Source organism: Lontra canadensis, unplaced genomic scaffold, assembly GCF_010015895.1.
Source record: "Lontra canadensis isolate GAN:19392208 unplaced genomic scaffold, GSC_riverotter_1.0 scaffold58, whole genome shotgun sequence".
NCBI lineage: Eukaryota > Metazoa > Chordata > Mammalia > Carnivora > Mustelidae > Lontra > Lontra canadensis.
Genome location: NW_022631052.1, coordinates 6963767 through 6977208, shown reverse-complemented (window position 1 = coordinate 6977208; position 13442 = coordinate 6963767). Strand labels below are relative to the sequence as shown.

General features: G+C 41.9%; 1 protein-coding gene across 9 annotated transcripts in view; it reads right to left on the bottom strand.

Moving 5' to 3' along the window:
• Positions 1 to 13442, bottom strand: part of HECTD4 (HECT domain E3 ubiquitin protein ligase 4) — a 186823-nt gene that overhangs the window by 57929 nt on the left and 115452 nt on the right. For all 9 annotated transcript variants that reach the window (XM_032876243.1, XM_032876244.1, XM_032876248.1 and 6 more), the window contains 8 exons: positions 7588 to 7723; positions 7329 to 7470; positions 7056 to 7222; positions 4842 to 4988; positions 3797 to 3981; positions 1663 to 1816; positions 486 to 766; positions 84 to 273 (listed from right to left, as the gene is read on the bottom strand). In XM_032876243.1, coding sequence (XP_032732134.1) covers positions 84 to 273; positions 486 to 766; positions 1663 to 1816; positions 3797 to 3981; positions 4842 to 4988; positions 7056 to 7222; positions 7329 to 7470; positions 7588 to 7723 — 1402 coding nt within the window. The remainder of the gene's footprint in view (positions 1 to 83; positions 274 to 485; positions 767 to 1662; positions 1817 to 3796; positions 3982 to 4841; positions 4989 to 7055; positions 7223 to 7328; positions 7471 to 7587; positions 7724 to 13442) is intronic.

Here is a 13442-nt window from a genome sequence, read left to right as displayed (position 1 = left end):
ATGCATGTAAGGGGCTTACTGAGCACAGTGCCTGGGACACGGTCAGTGCCTGATGGCATGTGGCCATTACAATCATCAGTCACCTTAGTAGCGGCTGGAGAACCTCATGAGATGACTGGTCTTCCCGCTTGTGGATAAAGATAGACAGCTTGCCATCCACCGCTTCACTCTCTTCTCCAGGATCTTTATCCCCTTTTAAGGAATTCTTGGGGCTGGTTTTCGTCAATGTAGTGTCCGGTTCAGAAGCAGTTGGGGAAAGAACTGTTTGACACCCTTCGAAAGCAAACAGAGCAATTGCAGTGTTATTTGCGCCGCTGGCCCACACAGGGAAAACTCTGGTTCTGGAGTCTCTCTTCCTCCCTCTCCCATCTCCCTCTCTTTCATCGCAGGAGGCAGAGCAGCAGCAGCTACTGACAACGGAAAGCTCAGTCTGGCCGTTCACAGCAAGTGGACCCCTCAGTGCCATTCTCCCACCAGCTGCTCACCTGGGACCACGTAATCTGCCAGCTTTGCTAAGAGCAATGAGGCGATCTTGGATGCTGGGTCACTGGGATCCTCTTGCTCACTGTTCAGGGAGGGAACAGAGTAGCTCCATGGCGGGAGCTCCACATTTCCACAGTCTTCTACGCTCATCAGTGGGAGCGCTGCCCGGCACAGCTGAAGAATGATAAGGACCAGCTTTGGAGATGGGCGTTGGTCAAGCAGCAGGGAGAGGAGTTTGGACACACAAGCTGGCTGGCTCAGGATGGCTTTACCTATGTGACTCCTGAAAAAGAAGGAAGAAAAGGTACACAAGGCTGGGTGTATTGGTCTATAGAAATTCAAGAGTTCCCTACATGGAGATGACCTGGTTCCTGAGGAAGACACGGATTTGGCACTATGTGCTTGTGAAAGAGAACTAAGGTTTTTCATAAATATCTAATGAAAGCTCAGAAATGACCAATTGATAGTACTTAAGAGGAAAGATTTTTGAGAATTTTCTGATCCCTGATGAAATTTACTGAACTGCGATGCTATAGTTCAACACAGTGCACAGAGTACTACAACTTCACGACCCAAACTAGGAAGACTTTCCATTTAGTCCTTTATTCCTTTTTAAGCAGTGCTTCAAGACCAAAGACCTCCCACCGCGTTGCACAGGCCTCAACGGTCTGGCTTCTGCCTCATCTGACCCCGTGGCATCTCACTGAGAAGAAAACGTCCAGCAGAAACCAAAGAACAAGTAGCTGTATGTGGACAAGCAGGTGTGGGCCTCGTGGCTCACACGAGATGGTGTCAAACCTCCACATGTGGTCTTCTTTTTTAAGACACAGCCTGAGAACAAGAGTCAACTACATGTCCTGACCGATTCTCTTGCTATAATGAGGGTAAGGATTTTGGGTTTCTTGATGCAACGGCCTCAACTCAAAATGCTAGCAGCTGTGACCAGCAAAGTATTAAAGCAAATGGTATTGTTTTATAATGTAGAGATTCACCTAAATGATCCTCGCAGTTTGGAACTACTATTTTCCAGTGATTTTATTCTCCGCTGTTCTTGAAGCAGAAGCTGTCAAAATGACCTTGTAATTTAGAGGTTTCGAAAGACAATCACCAGCCAAAGGAAACCCAATCATTCGAGAGGAAAGCCACCTCTTCCCACAGCTGTGGCTGGGCCTTCCGTACCTTGAGAGATCATTGAGAAGACTGAGGACATCCTGGAGGGCGTCGTTCCCAGCAGCCTGGTTGCCACAGCACTCGGTTGCTCGAGCAAGGTGGTTGGTGAGAAGGCTGGACACCTGGCGGGCCAGACCTGAGTGTACTGCCTCCGTGGAGCCGCCTTCAGAGTTGAAAGAGAGAGAGAGGGAGAAAGAGAAAGAAAAAAAGTGAGAACCCAAGGAAGCCATGGTGAGCCTGCAGGTGTGGTGAGTCCTCCCTCTCAGCCTCCCTACATTAAGCTCTCTTTTTGCCTGATTTTTCTTTAACCTGCTCAGTATTCCATTAGCCACCTAATTAGTGTCTCATTAGATCACTTCTGCACATAAAAAAGGTTAACGATCCAGTGTTGGGAAAAGACTTTTTTTAAGATTGTATTTATTTATTTGACAGAGAGAGACACAGCGAGAGAGGGAACACAAGCAGGGGGAGTGGGAGAGGGAGAAGCAGGCTTCCCACTGAGCAGGGAGCCTGATGTGGGGCTGAATCCCAGGATCCCCGGATCATGACCTAAGCTGAAGGCAGCTGCTTAACGACATGCACCCCGAAAGACATTATTCTCAATGAAAACTGAGTACAATTCAAACAAAACAAGGAACATACTTCGATTAACGTGGAAGAATCACTTTTTTTTTTTTTAACTGTGATGAAGACATCTTGATTTTTAACTCTTACCCCCTCTTTCCTCAAACACAAAAACCTTTCAGGATCTTCCATTTTCACTGTAGTTCCAGAGGTTTCCCCCTCCCAAGCAGCTCTTGTAAAAAGCCACACAAATTAGTTGTCATTTCCTGAACTTCCCATGCTCTCTTGGATCCCTGTGCCTACACACAGTTTTTCTGCATGGAAACCTTCTTTAACATGTAAGAATAACTCACATGTCACCTTCTTGGGAAGCTCTGACTGATCTCTAACACCGCTCGTCTGGAGGAACCTGTGTGCTGGCCCAGCACTTCACATGCACCTCAGTTATGGCACTGACCACACCACAATCATTTGCTCATTGGTCTATCTCCCCCCGCACCGTATTTCTTACAAGGAAGAGCAATGGCTTGCTCATCTTATGCCTGACTCTCAAGACAACAAAACATACAGCGAATGAACAGATCAGTAACCAAGCTATATACATACGCCTAGGGTGTCATGGAGACATCATCCTTCAACTCTACTTGGATGGATGTATTAACTGGATTGTGGTAATCATTTCACAATGTAAATACATATATATATATATATATATATATATATAAAATCACATTGTACACTTTTTAAAAAAATCACATTCTAGGGGTGCCTGGGTGGCTCAGTGGGTTAAGCCTCTGCCTTCGGCTCAGGTCATGATCTCAGGATCGAGCCCCATATCAGGCTCTCTGCTCAGCGGGAAGCCTGCTTCACCTTCTCTCTCTTTGCCTGCCTCTCTTTAAATCTTTAAAAATCTTAAAAAAAAAAAAATCACATTCTACAATCTAAATTCTATACAACTTGTATTTGTCAGTCATCCGTCAATAAAGCTAAGGGTGGGGGTGGGGAATGATACCACCCTAGAAGAGTACAGTAAGCCAGGAAATTGAGAAGATATCTTCCATGTTCTTTTTGTCAACACTGTAGTCAGTCTCCAAATAAATATTTCTATGAACTGGCTTCATTGCATTTTCAAGTGCTACCTCGTAACTGTACTTTTACTATCCCAGTTTACATGAGACCCCAGAACTTACTCATCTCATAACTGGAAATCTGACCCTTTGACCAACATTCTCCCCACATCTCCTCCTCCTAAAATTCCTGGCAACGGCTGTTCTACTCTTGGTTTCTAGGAGTTTGGCTTTTTCAGATTCCACATCTAAGGGAAGTCACTCAGCAGCTGTCTCTCTGTGTCCGGCTTATTTCACTGAGCACCACGCGCTCTGGGTTAGGATAATCGTTTAATGTCATAGTGTAGCCATAAGTTTTCAGAGATGCATGCTGATGAAGAGGCTGTCACGAAATCATTAATTAAACCATCTGGTTATGTAATTTAATATAGCCTTTCTTTCCCCCAGCACAAATAAATAAATGTGTCAACAGAAGAAGTCAATGAATTCTAGAATGGAAGCCTTCTTCTTACCTTCTTCTTTTTCCCATTCAACACAGCGGTTGGCGAGCACCTGGAAAGCTGCCCAGGCCATGGTAGCCACCTTTTGCTTCTTGGTTTGTTTCTCACTGGAGCTGGACTCCGTCTGACTGCTTAGGCTACACAGTCGGTCCATGAGCTGAACGAGGCCACTGCGTACCAGGCACTTCTCTTCACTCCTGGCCAGGAGGAAAGTTCCACACAGTAAATGTCACTGACCAGCCCTTGGGTTTAAGATTCAGGTTATCAAAGGGGCATAAAACGAGTCAGTGTATGTTCTTTGTCTATTACTTAGGATGGTATCATGCATAACTGAACAAGAAAATGTTTCTTTACAATGAGGATTTCCTTCATAAATAAAGAACTTCAAGTTTTGGTTTGTTCATAGAGAGTAGCTAAGTAAAAATTGATGGAATCAACTCAAGATTCCCATCCGTAATACAAAAAACTTACGAATTTTATTATTAGGCCACTGAGAAAATAAATGCATTTGTAAAAAGTTTTTGCCAAATATGTTAAAAAATTTTCTAGGGATCTTCTACTTTCCTTCAAACCTCTCCATTTTGACAATGTGATACAGTTCCTATTGGCCAATTCTGATCATGTAGGAAAAATTCAACAATATGGAATTAACGCAGTAACTTTAGGTGTCTATCAGGAGGTAAGCTTGTTTAATCACAGTGATGGGGTCATTGGACAATCAAAGCCAAAAAACTCCCAATTTTTAAAAATTTAAAAAAAAATTAATATATATATATATATATTTAAAGATTTTATTTATTTATTTGACAGACAAAGATCACAAGCAGGCAGAGCCAGCAGGCAGAGAGAGAGGGAAGCAGTCTCCCCACTGAGCAGAGAGCCGGTTGCGGGGCTCAATCCCACGACCCAGGGATCATGACCTGAGCCCAAGGCAGACACTTAACCAATCTGAGCCACCCAGGTGCCCCCACCCAATTTTTTAATTTAGAAATATTTTTATTTAAGCAACTGCACTGCAGTGTAACTTACCCACATTATGAAGCATTGCCTTCCTTACCTGGTGTAAGGTATGGTACACAAGAGTCCGATGCTATTTGCACACGCGATAGGGTAACGAGCACACAGAGACACAACAGAGGTCATGGTCTCCCCGAAGGCTTCCTGGACCTGCTCCACCATCCCACCACAGGTTAGTTCTTCAATTCTATGAAACAGAACCAAAGAGAAGGTTACTTGAACCATGTAAGAAGAGTGACAGTGAACATAAGAGCAGAGTGTTCTTCTGAGAAACCCAAGAGTGTCTAGAGGAATCGAGAACTGAAGGGATCTTGGAGATCACCAGTGTTTCCCAGACTGCAGGACCATAGAAGACTATCGGGCAGCACATCTAAAGTTGCCTCAAAGACAATGCCCACACTCTAGAAAAGTCTGGGGAATTTGAGGCTAAGTTGTCAAGCAGGGCTCCCTACCAGGACAACTTGGAGCCTTACAAGGTTAAAGTCCACAGTATCTCTAAGGGCAAGAGAATGATACTCCACATTACCCGAATGCATTTAATAAGGAAACCATCTGAAACACATCTATAATATCCTATGCAGCACTGAGTTCTATAATCGCAATTGTACTCATGACAAAATCAAGGCCCAAGTTAATTAAGTGTCCTTTTCAAGTCCACACTGTGATTATTAGCAGAGTATGAGAATCCAACTCACAGAAGACTTTCCTAATGTAAGCACATGACCCGGGGTAGATTCTACAGCAATTAATATTAGTTTAAAACTGGAACTCTCCGGATTTACCTACAAGGATATGCTACAGAATACTCTTTATATAGTAAAAATAAGTAAATGAAATCTAAGGTTGGAAAATCAGGATTGAATCTGAGTAAAGGTGCAGGAATAGGATGCAATGCTATGCAAACTACTAAAAACATTACCGGGGCTGTCTATGGTTTGAATAAAGACAGAACAGATACACTAGAATGTTAACAGGTTTTATCTTAAGGTGCTGGATTTACAGGTGATTTTTACTTTGTACTTTGGGATTTTCTGCATTTTTTTAAATGTCTGACATGACATTACTAACCGAGGGGAAAAGGAAAAATGCTGCCAGCGTTGGGGAGAAATATTCTGGAAGTGAGTTGTGATGGCCAATGTTATTCACTGTGTCTCCTGGGCACCCCTCTGGTTGGGTGAGCATGTGAAGGGGACAGACAGCTTTCGAGATGGCGGTCCCTTCCTCTAACCCAGGCTCTCCAGGATTACCATGACTGGGGTGCACCTGTGCTGGACATGAGCAAGAACTGAAGTCCTGTTTTGTAAACCAGAGGTTTTGGAGAGTTTTGTTTCCAAACAGTAACCCGGCCTCTCCTGATTGATACAGAAATTTCTCAAGATATTAACGTTACTCGTAGTTAACACATTTTCCTTCAGCCACTGCTCTCTGCTCACTGGCCAGAATTTCTCAAAGAGCTGTCAGGAGACACAAGTAGCTCTAGGCAATTCTAGTCCAGGACCTGTAGACAAATGCCCTTTCTATTTCTACCTGAAGATCCTGGAAGCCCGGTAGGGAACAGTATAGAAAAACTCCTCACCAGTAAGTTATAAAACCTTCTTCAAAGTTCATATCTACAATTAGGTTTTTAGAAATTGATCCAGTAAGAATAAGCACAAAAGTACACAAAAATATAAGTATAAGGATGTTGACTCTACATCAGTAAAACAGAAAAAAATGTTTCATGTGTCCATGAGGAGCCATGTGTCCACCAGGAGGGGAGGAGTTAAGGAAGACACAGCCATCCACACCTGGAGGTCCATGAGGTTCTTCAAAACTATAAACCAGAACTACATGCATTGACATGAAAAGACAGATATATCCAAGATACAATGAATAAAACAATTCCCATGGCAGTGTTTTATTACAGTATAATACAATCTGAATTAGGGGAAAAAAATCATACATATACACACATCTGTGTACAAAGAGAATTACACAGCCATTTGTGGGTGTGTAGCTAATACAAGCAGCTCTTAGGGACAGGATGGGATCCAGGAGAGGAAGGGGAGTAAAGAAACTTCTGCTTTCTGCTACATATGCTGACGTTGTTACAAAATTGTGGAACACTAAAAAAAATAAAAATATAATATTTTAGGGGAAAACACCAGTAAATACTACTGCTACTGTCTATGATCTGGCTTCAAGAGTCATCTTTGGAATGAAGGCCTTTTGCCCACCCTGGTCAGGATGGTATGAACTACGAGAAATAACTGACCTGGGTCCTCCCTGCAGGACCATAGTCACCGGACCCACGAGGTGGGTCACGCCCCCGACGCGCACAGCGGCCGTAAGCAATTCCCGCATGTGCACCAGCGCCTGCTTGCGAGTATTTCCCCGCCGCCACCTCGTCTGTGCAGCCAGAAGAAAGCTGCTGCTGGACACCTGAAAGGCATGAGAAGGAAGTCCACTTGACTCTTGGGGACTGTCACAGTCCCCCGCCCCGTGCTGCTAGGTGCTATTCCTCTGTAGTCGGCAAAACGCAACCTACGGCTTGGTCAGGGTTGGTGCCGATGAAAGCAAACAGCTGTCCCAGCAGGACGCTGTAGGTGGGCTTGTCCCTGCTGTCCTCAATGGCCAGTGACTGCAGGAGGGTAAAGGAGCTGCTGCGGTGGCTGGTCACGTGGCGCCGCCTACAGGAAAACCAAACGGAGGAAGATCACGAAACAAGACCCTCAACTTGGGGAGTGAGCTCTGATGAAGGTGTTCGGCGGCACGTGGGGACCCAACCTTGGCCAGTAGCCAGTTACCTCTGATTTGCTCTGGTAAATTCCAAATCTTCATTACCAATCATTTCCAGATCAGAAGGAGCCGACATGCTGCGAAGAAAAACAGGCTGCCGCACAGCGTGAGATATCACCTTTGTTTCTGACGCTGACTTACAAGCTGGAACAGAGAGGAATAAGAACGTTGGCATACATGCCGTCTGGTTTGTAAGGACAGCCACAACAGCTATGCTACTAGACTAAGGGTATCTTCGCATTCTAGGAGAGTTCATCCACCAAACCAGCTAGCACAGCACGCTGACCATTTTTAGGCCCATTTTTAAAAAACCTAGATATTAGGGTCAAAAATTATTTCAGTTTGAAAAACTGTAATACTTTATTATATTTGGTTGGGAAAAAAGGCTGCAAGATTCATTTGATTTCATCAACTCTCAACCTTCACCCTCATATAAGCAGTCTAAAAAGCCAGAGAGGACAGAGAGAGTCATTTCTAGAATCAAAAATTTCTTAATTCAAATAAATCCAAACCCATTTTTCTTTTCCAGAGACAGCCTTTCCTCCCCCCCTTGAATCCTAGATTTATTTAGCTGTCTTTTTTTTTTTTTTCCTTTTTTTTTTTTTTTTTAATAATTTTATTTTTTATAAACATATATATATATATTTTTTTTCCCCCAGGGGTACAGGTCTGTGAATCTCCACGTTTACAAACTTCACAGCACTCACCATAGCACATACCCTACCCAATGTCCATAACCCCCCCCAACCCCCCTCTGCCCAGCAACCCTCAGTTTGTTTTGTGAGATTAAGAGTCACTTATGGTTTGTCTCCCTCCCAATCCCAACTTGTTTCATTTACTCTTCTCCTACCACATTAACCCCCCATGTTGCATCTCCTCTCCCTCATATCAGGGAGATCATATGATAGTTGTCTTTCTCCGATTGACTTATTTCGCTAAGCATGATACCCTCTAGTTCCATCCATGTTGTCGCAAATGGCAAGATTTCATTTCTTTTGATGGCTGCATAGTATTCCATTGTATATATATACCACATCTTCTTTATCCATTCGTCTGTTGACGGGCATCTAGGTTCTTTCCATAGTTTGGCTATTGTAGACATTGCTGCTATAAACATTCGGGTGCACGTGCCCCTACGGATCACTACGTTTGTATCTTTAGGGTAAATACCCAGCAGTGCAATTGCTGGGTCATAGGGTAGTTCTATTTTCAACATTTTGAGGAACCTCCATGCTGTTTTCCAGAGTGGTTGCACCAGCTTGCATTCCCACCAACAATGTAGGAGGGTTCCCCTCTCTCCGCATCCTCGCCAGCATCTGTCATTTCCGGACTTGTTGATTTTAGCCATTCTGACTGGTGTGAGGTGGTATCTCATTGTGGTTTTGATTTGTATTTCCCTGATGCCGAGTGATATGGAGCACTTTTTCATGTGTCTGTTGGCCATCTGGATGTCTTCTTTGCAGAAATGTCTGTTCATGTCTTCTGCCCATTTCTTGATGGGATTATTTGTTCTTTGGGTGTTGAGTTTGCTAAGTTCTTTATAGATTCTGGACACTAGCCCTTTATCTGATATGTCGTTTGCAAATATCTTCTCCCATTCTGTCAGTTGTCTTTTGGTTTTGTTAACTGTTTCCTTTGCTGTGCAAAAGCTTTTGATCTTGATAAAATCCCAATAGTTCATTTTTGCCCTTGCTTCCCTTGCCTTTGGCGATGTTCCTAGGAAGATGTTGCTGCGGCTGAGGTCGAAGAGGTTGCTGCCTGTGTTCTCCTCAAGGATTTTAATGGATTCCTTTCTCACATTGAGGTCCTTCATCCATTTTGAGTCTATTTTCGTGTGTGGTGTAAGGAAATGATCCAATTTCATTTTTCTGCATGTGGCTGTCCAATTTTCCCAACACCATTTATTGAAGAGGCTGTCTTTTTTCCATTGGACATTCTTTCCTGCTTTGTCGAAGATTAGTTGACCATAGAGTTGAGGGTCTATTTCTGGGCTCTCTATTCTGTTCCATTGATCTATGTGTCTGTTTTTGTGCCAGTACCATGCTGTCTTGATGATGACAGCTTTGTAATAGAGCTTGAAGTCCGGAATTGTGATGCCACCAACTCTGGCTTTCTTTTTCAATATTCCTTTGGCTATTCGCGGTCTTTTCTGGTTCCATATAAATTTTAGGATTATTTGTTCCATTTCTTTGAAAAAAATGGATGGTACTTTGATAGGAATTGCATTAAATGTGTAGATTGCTTTAGGTAGCATAGACATTTTCACAATATTTATTCTTCCAATCCAGGAGCATGGAACATTTTTCCATTTCTTTGTGTCTTCCTCAATTTCTTCCATGAGTACTTTATAGTTTTCTGTGTATAGATTCTTAGTCTCTTTGGTTAGGTTTATTCCTAGGTATCTTATAGTTTTGGGTGCAATTGTAAATGGGATGGACTCCTTAATTTCTCTTTCTTCTGTCTTATTGTTGGTGTAGAGAAATGCGACTGATTTCTGTGCATTGATTTTATATCCTGACACATTACTGAATTCCTGTACAAGTTCTAGCAGTTTTGGAGTGGAGTCTTTTGGGTTTTCCACATATAGTATCATATCATCTGCGAAGAGTGATAGTTTGACTTCTTCTTTGCCGATTTGGATGCCTTTAATTTCTTTTTGTTGTCTGATTGCTGAGGCTAGGACTTCTAGTACTATGTTGAATAGCAGTGGTGATAACGGACATCCCTGCCGTGTTCCTGACCTTAGCGGAAAAGCTTTCAGTTTTTCTCCATTGAGAATGATATTTGCGATGGGTTTTTCATAGATGGCTTTGATAATATTGAGGTATGTGCCCTCTATCCCTACACTTTGAAGAGTTTTGATCAGGAAGGGATGCTGTACTTTGTCAAATGCTTTTTCAGCATCTATGGAGAGTATCATATGGTTCCTGTTTTTTCTTTTATTAATGTGTTGTATCACATTGATTGATTTGCGGATGTTGAACCAACCTTGCAGCCCTGGAATAAATCCCACTTGGTCGTGGTGAATAATCCTTTTAATGTACTGTTGAATCCTATTGGCTAGTATTTTGGTGAGAATTTTTGCATCTGTGTTCATCAAGGATATTGGTCTGTAGTTCTCTTTTTTGATGGGATCCTTGTCTGGTTTGGGGATCAAGGTGATGCTGGCCTCATAAAATGAGTTTGGAAGTTTTCCTTCCATTTCTATTTTTTGGAACAGTCTCAGGAGAATAGGAGTTAGTTCTTCTTTAAATGTTTGGTAGAATTCCCCCGGGAAGCCGTCTGGCCCTGGGCTTTTGTTTGTTTGGAGATTTTTGATGACTGTTTCAATCTCCTTACTGGTTATGGGTCTGTTCAGGCTTTCTATTTCTTCCTGGTTCAGTTGTGGTAGTTTATATGTCTCTAGGAATGCATCCATTTCTTCCAGATTGTCAAATTTGTTGGCATAGAGTTGCTCATAATATGTTCTTATAATTGTCTGTATTTCTTGGGTGTTAGTTGTGATCTCTCCTCTTTCATTCATGATTTTATTGATTTGGGTCCTTTCTCTTTTCTTTTTGATAAGTCTGGCCAGGGGCTTATCAATCTTATTAATTCTTTCAAAGAACCAGCTCCTAGTTTTGTTGATTTGTTCTATTGTTTTTTTGGTTTCTATTTCATTGATTTCTGCTCTGATCTTTATGATTTCTCTTCTCCTGCTGGGTTTAGGGTTTCTTTCTTGTTCTTTCTCCAGCTCCTTTAGGTGTAGGGTTAGGTTGTGTACCTGAGACCTTTCTTGTTTCTTGAGAAAGGCTTGTACCGCTATATATTTTCCTCTCAGGACTGCCTTTGTTGTGTCCCACAGATTTTGAACTGTTGTATTTTCATTATCATTTGTTTCCATGAATTTTTTCAATTCTTCTTTAATTTCCTGGTTGACCCATTCATTCTTTAGAAGGATGCTGTTTAGTCGCCATATATTTGGGTTCTTTCCAAATTTCCTCTTGCGATTGAGTTCTAGCTTCAGAGCATTGTGGTCTGAAAATATGCAGGGAATGATCCCAATTTTTTGATAACAGTTAAGACCTGATTTAGAACCAAGGATGTGATCTATTCTGGAGAATGTTCCATGTGCACTAGAGAAGAATGTGTATTCTGTTGCTTTGGGATGAAATGTTCTGAATATATCTGTGATGTCCATCTGGTCCAGTGTGTCATTTAAGGCCTTTATTTCCTTGTTGATCTTTTGCTTGGATGATCTGTCCATTTCAGTGAGGGGAGTGTTAAAGTCCCCTACTATTATTGTATGATTGTCGATGTGTTTCTTTGATTTTGTTATTAATTGGTTTATATAGTTGGCTGCTCCCACGTTAGGGGCATAGATATTTACAATTGTTAGATCTTCTTGTTGGACAGATCCTTTGAGTATGATATAGTGTCCATCTTCATCTCTTATTATAGTCTTTGGTTTAAAATCTAAGTGATCTGATATAAGGATTGCCACTCCTGCTTTCTTCTGATGTCCATTAGCATGGTAAATTCTTTTCCACCCCCTCACTTTAAATCTGAAAGTGTCTTCGGGTTTAAAATGAGTTTCTTGTAGGCAACATATAGATGGGTTTTGTTTTTTTATCCATTCTGATACCCTGTGTCTTTTGATTGGGGCATTTAGCCCATTAACATTTAGGGTAACTATTGAGAGATATGAATTTAGTGCCATTGTATTACCTGTAAGGTGACTGCTATTGTATATTGTTTCTGTTCCTTTCTGATCTACTACTTTTAGGTTCTCTCTTTGCTTAGAGGACCCCTTTCAATATTTCCTGTAGAGCTGGCTTGGTGTTTGCAAATTCTTTCAGGTTTTGTTTGTCCTGGAAGCTTTTAATCTCTCCTTCTATTTTCAATGATAGCCTAGCTGGATATAGTATTCTTGGATGCATGTTTTTCTCGTTTAGTACTCTGAATATATCATGCCAGCTCTTTCTGGCCTGCCAGGTCTCTGTGGATAAGTCTGCTGCCAATCTAATATTTTTACCATTGTATGTTACAGACTTCTTCTCCCGGGCTGCTTTCAAGATTTTCTCTTTGTCACTAAGACTTGTAAATTTGACTATTAGGTGACGGGGTGTGGACCTATTCTTATTGATTTTGAGTGGGGTTCTCTGAACCTCCTGGATTTTGATGCTTGTTCCCTTTGCCATATTGGGGAAATTCTCTCCAATGATTCTCTCCAATATACCTTCTACTCCCCTCTCTCTTTCTTCTTCTTCTGGAATCCCAATTATTCTAATGTTGTTTCGTCTTATGGTGTCACTTATCTCTCGAATTCTGCCCTCGTGGTCCAGTAGTTGTTTGTCCCTCTTTTGTTCAGCTTCCTTATTCTCTGTCATTTGGTCTTCTATATCGCTAATTCTTTCTTCTGCCTCATTTATCCTAGCAGTGAGAGCCTCCATTTTTGATTGCACCTCATTAATAGCTTTTTTTATTTCAACTTGATTAGATTTTAGTTCTTTTATTTCTCCAGAAAGGGCTTTTATATCTCCCGAGAGGGTTTCTCTAATATCTTCCATGCCTTTTTCGAGCCCAGCTAGAACCTTGAGAATCGTCATTCTGAACTCTAAATCTGACATATTACCAATGTCTGTATTGATTAGGTCCTTAGCCTTTGGTACTGCCTCTTGTTCTTTTTTTTGTGGTGAATTTTTCCGCCTTGTCATTTTGTCCAGATAAGAGTATATGAAGGAGTAAGTAAAATACTAAAAGGGTGGCAACAACCCCAGGAAAATATGCTTTAGCCAAATCAGAAGAGATCCCAAATCGTGAGGGGGGGGGGGGGAAGGGGATAAAAAGAGGTTCAGAAAGAAAAAAAAAGAAAAAAGAAAAA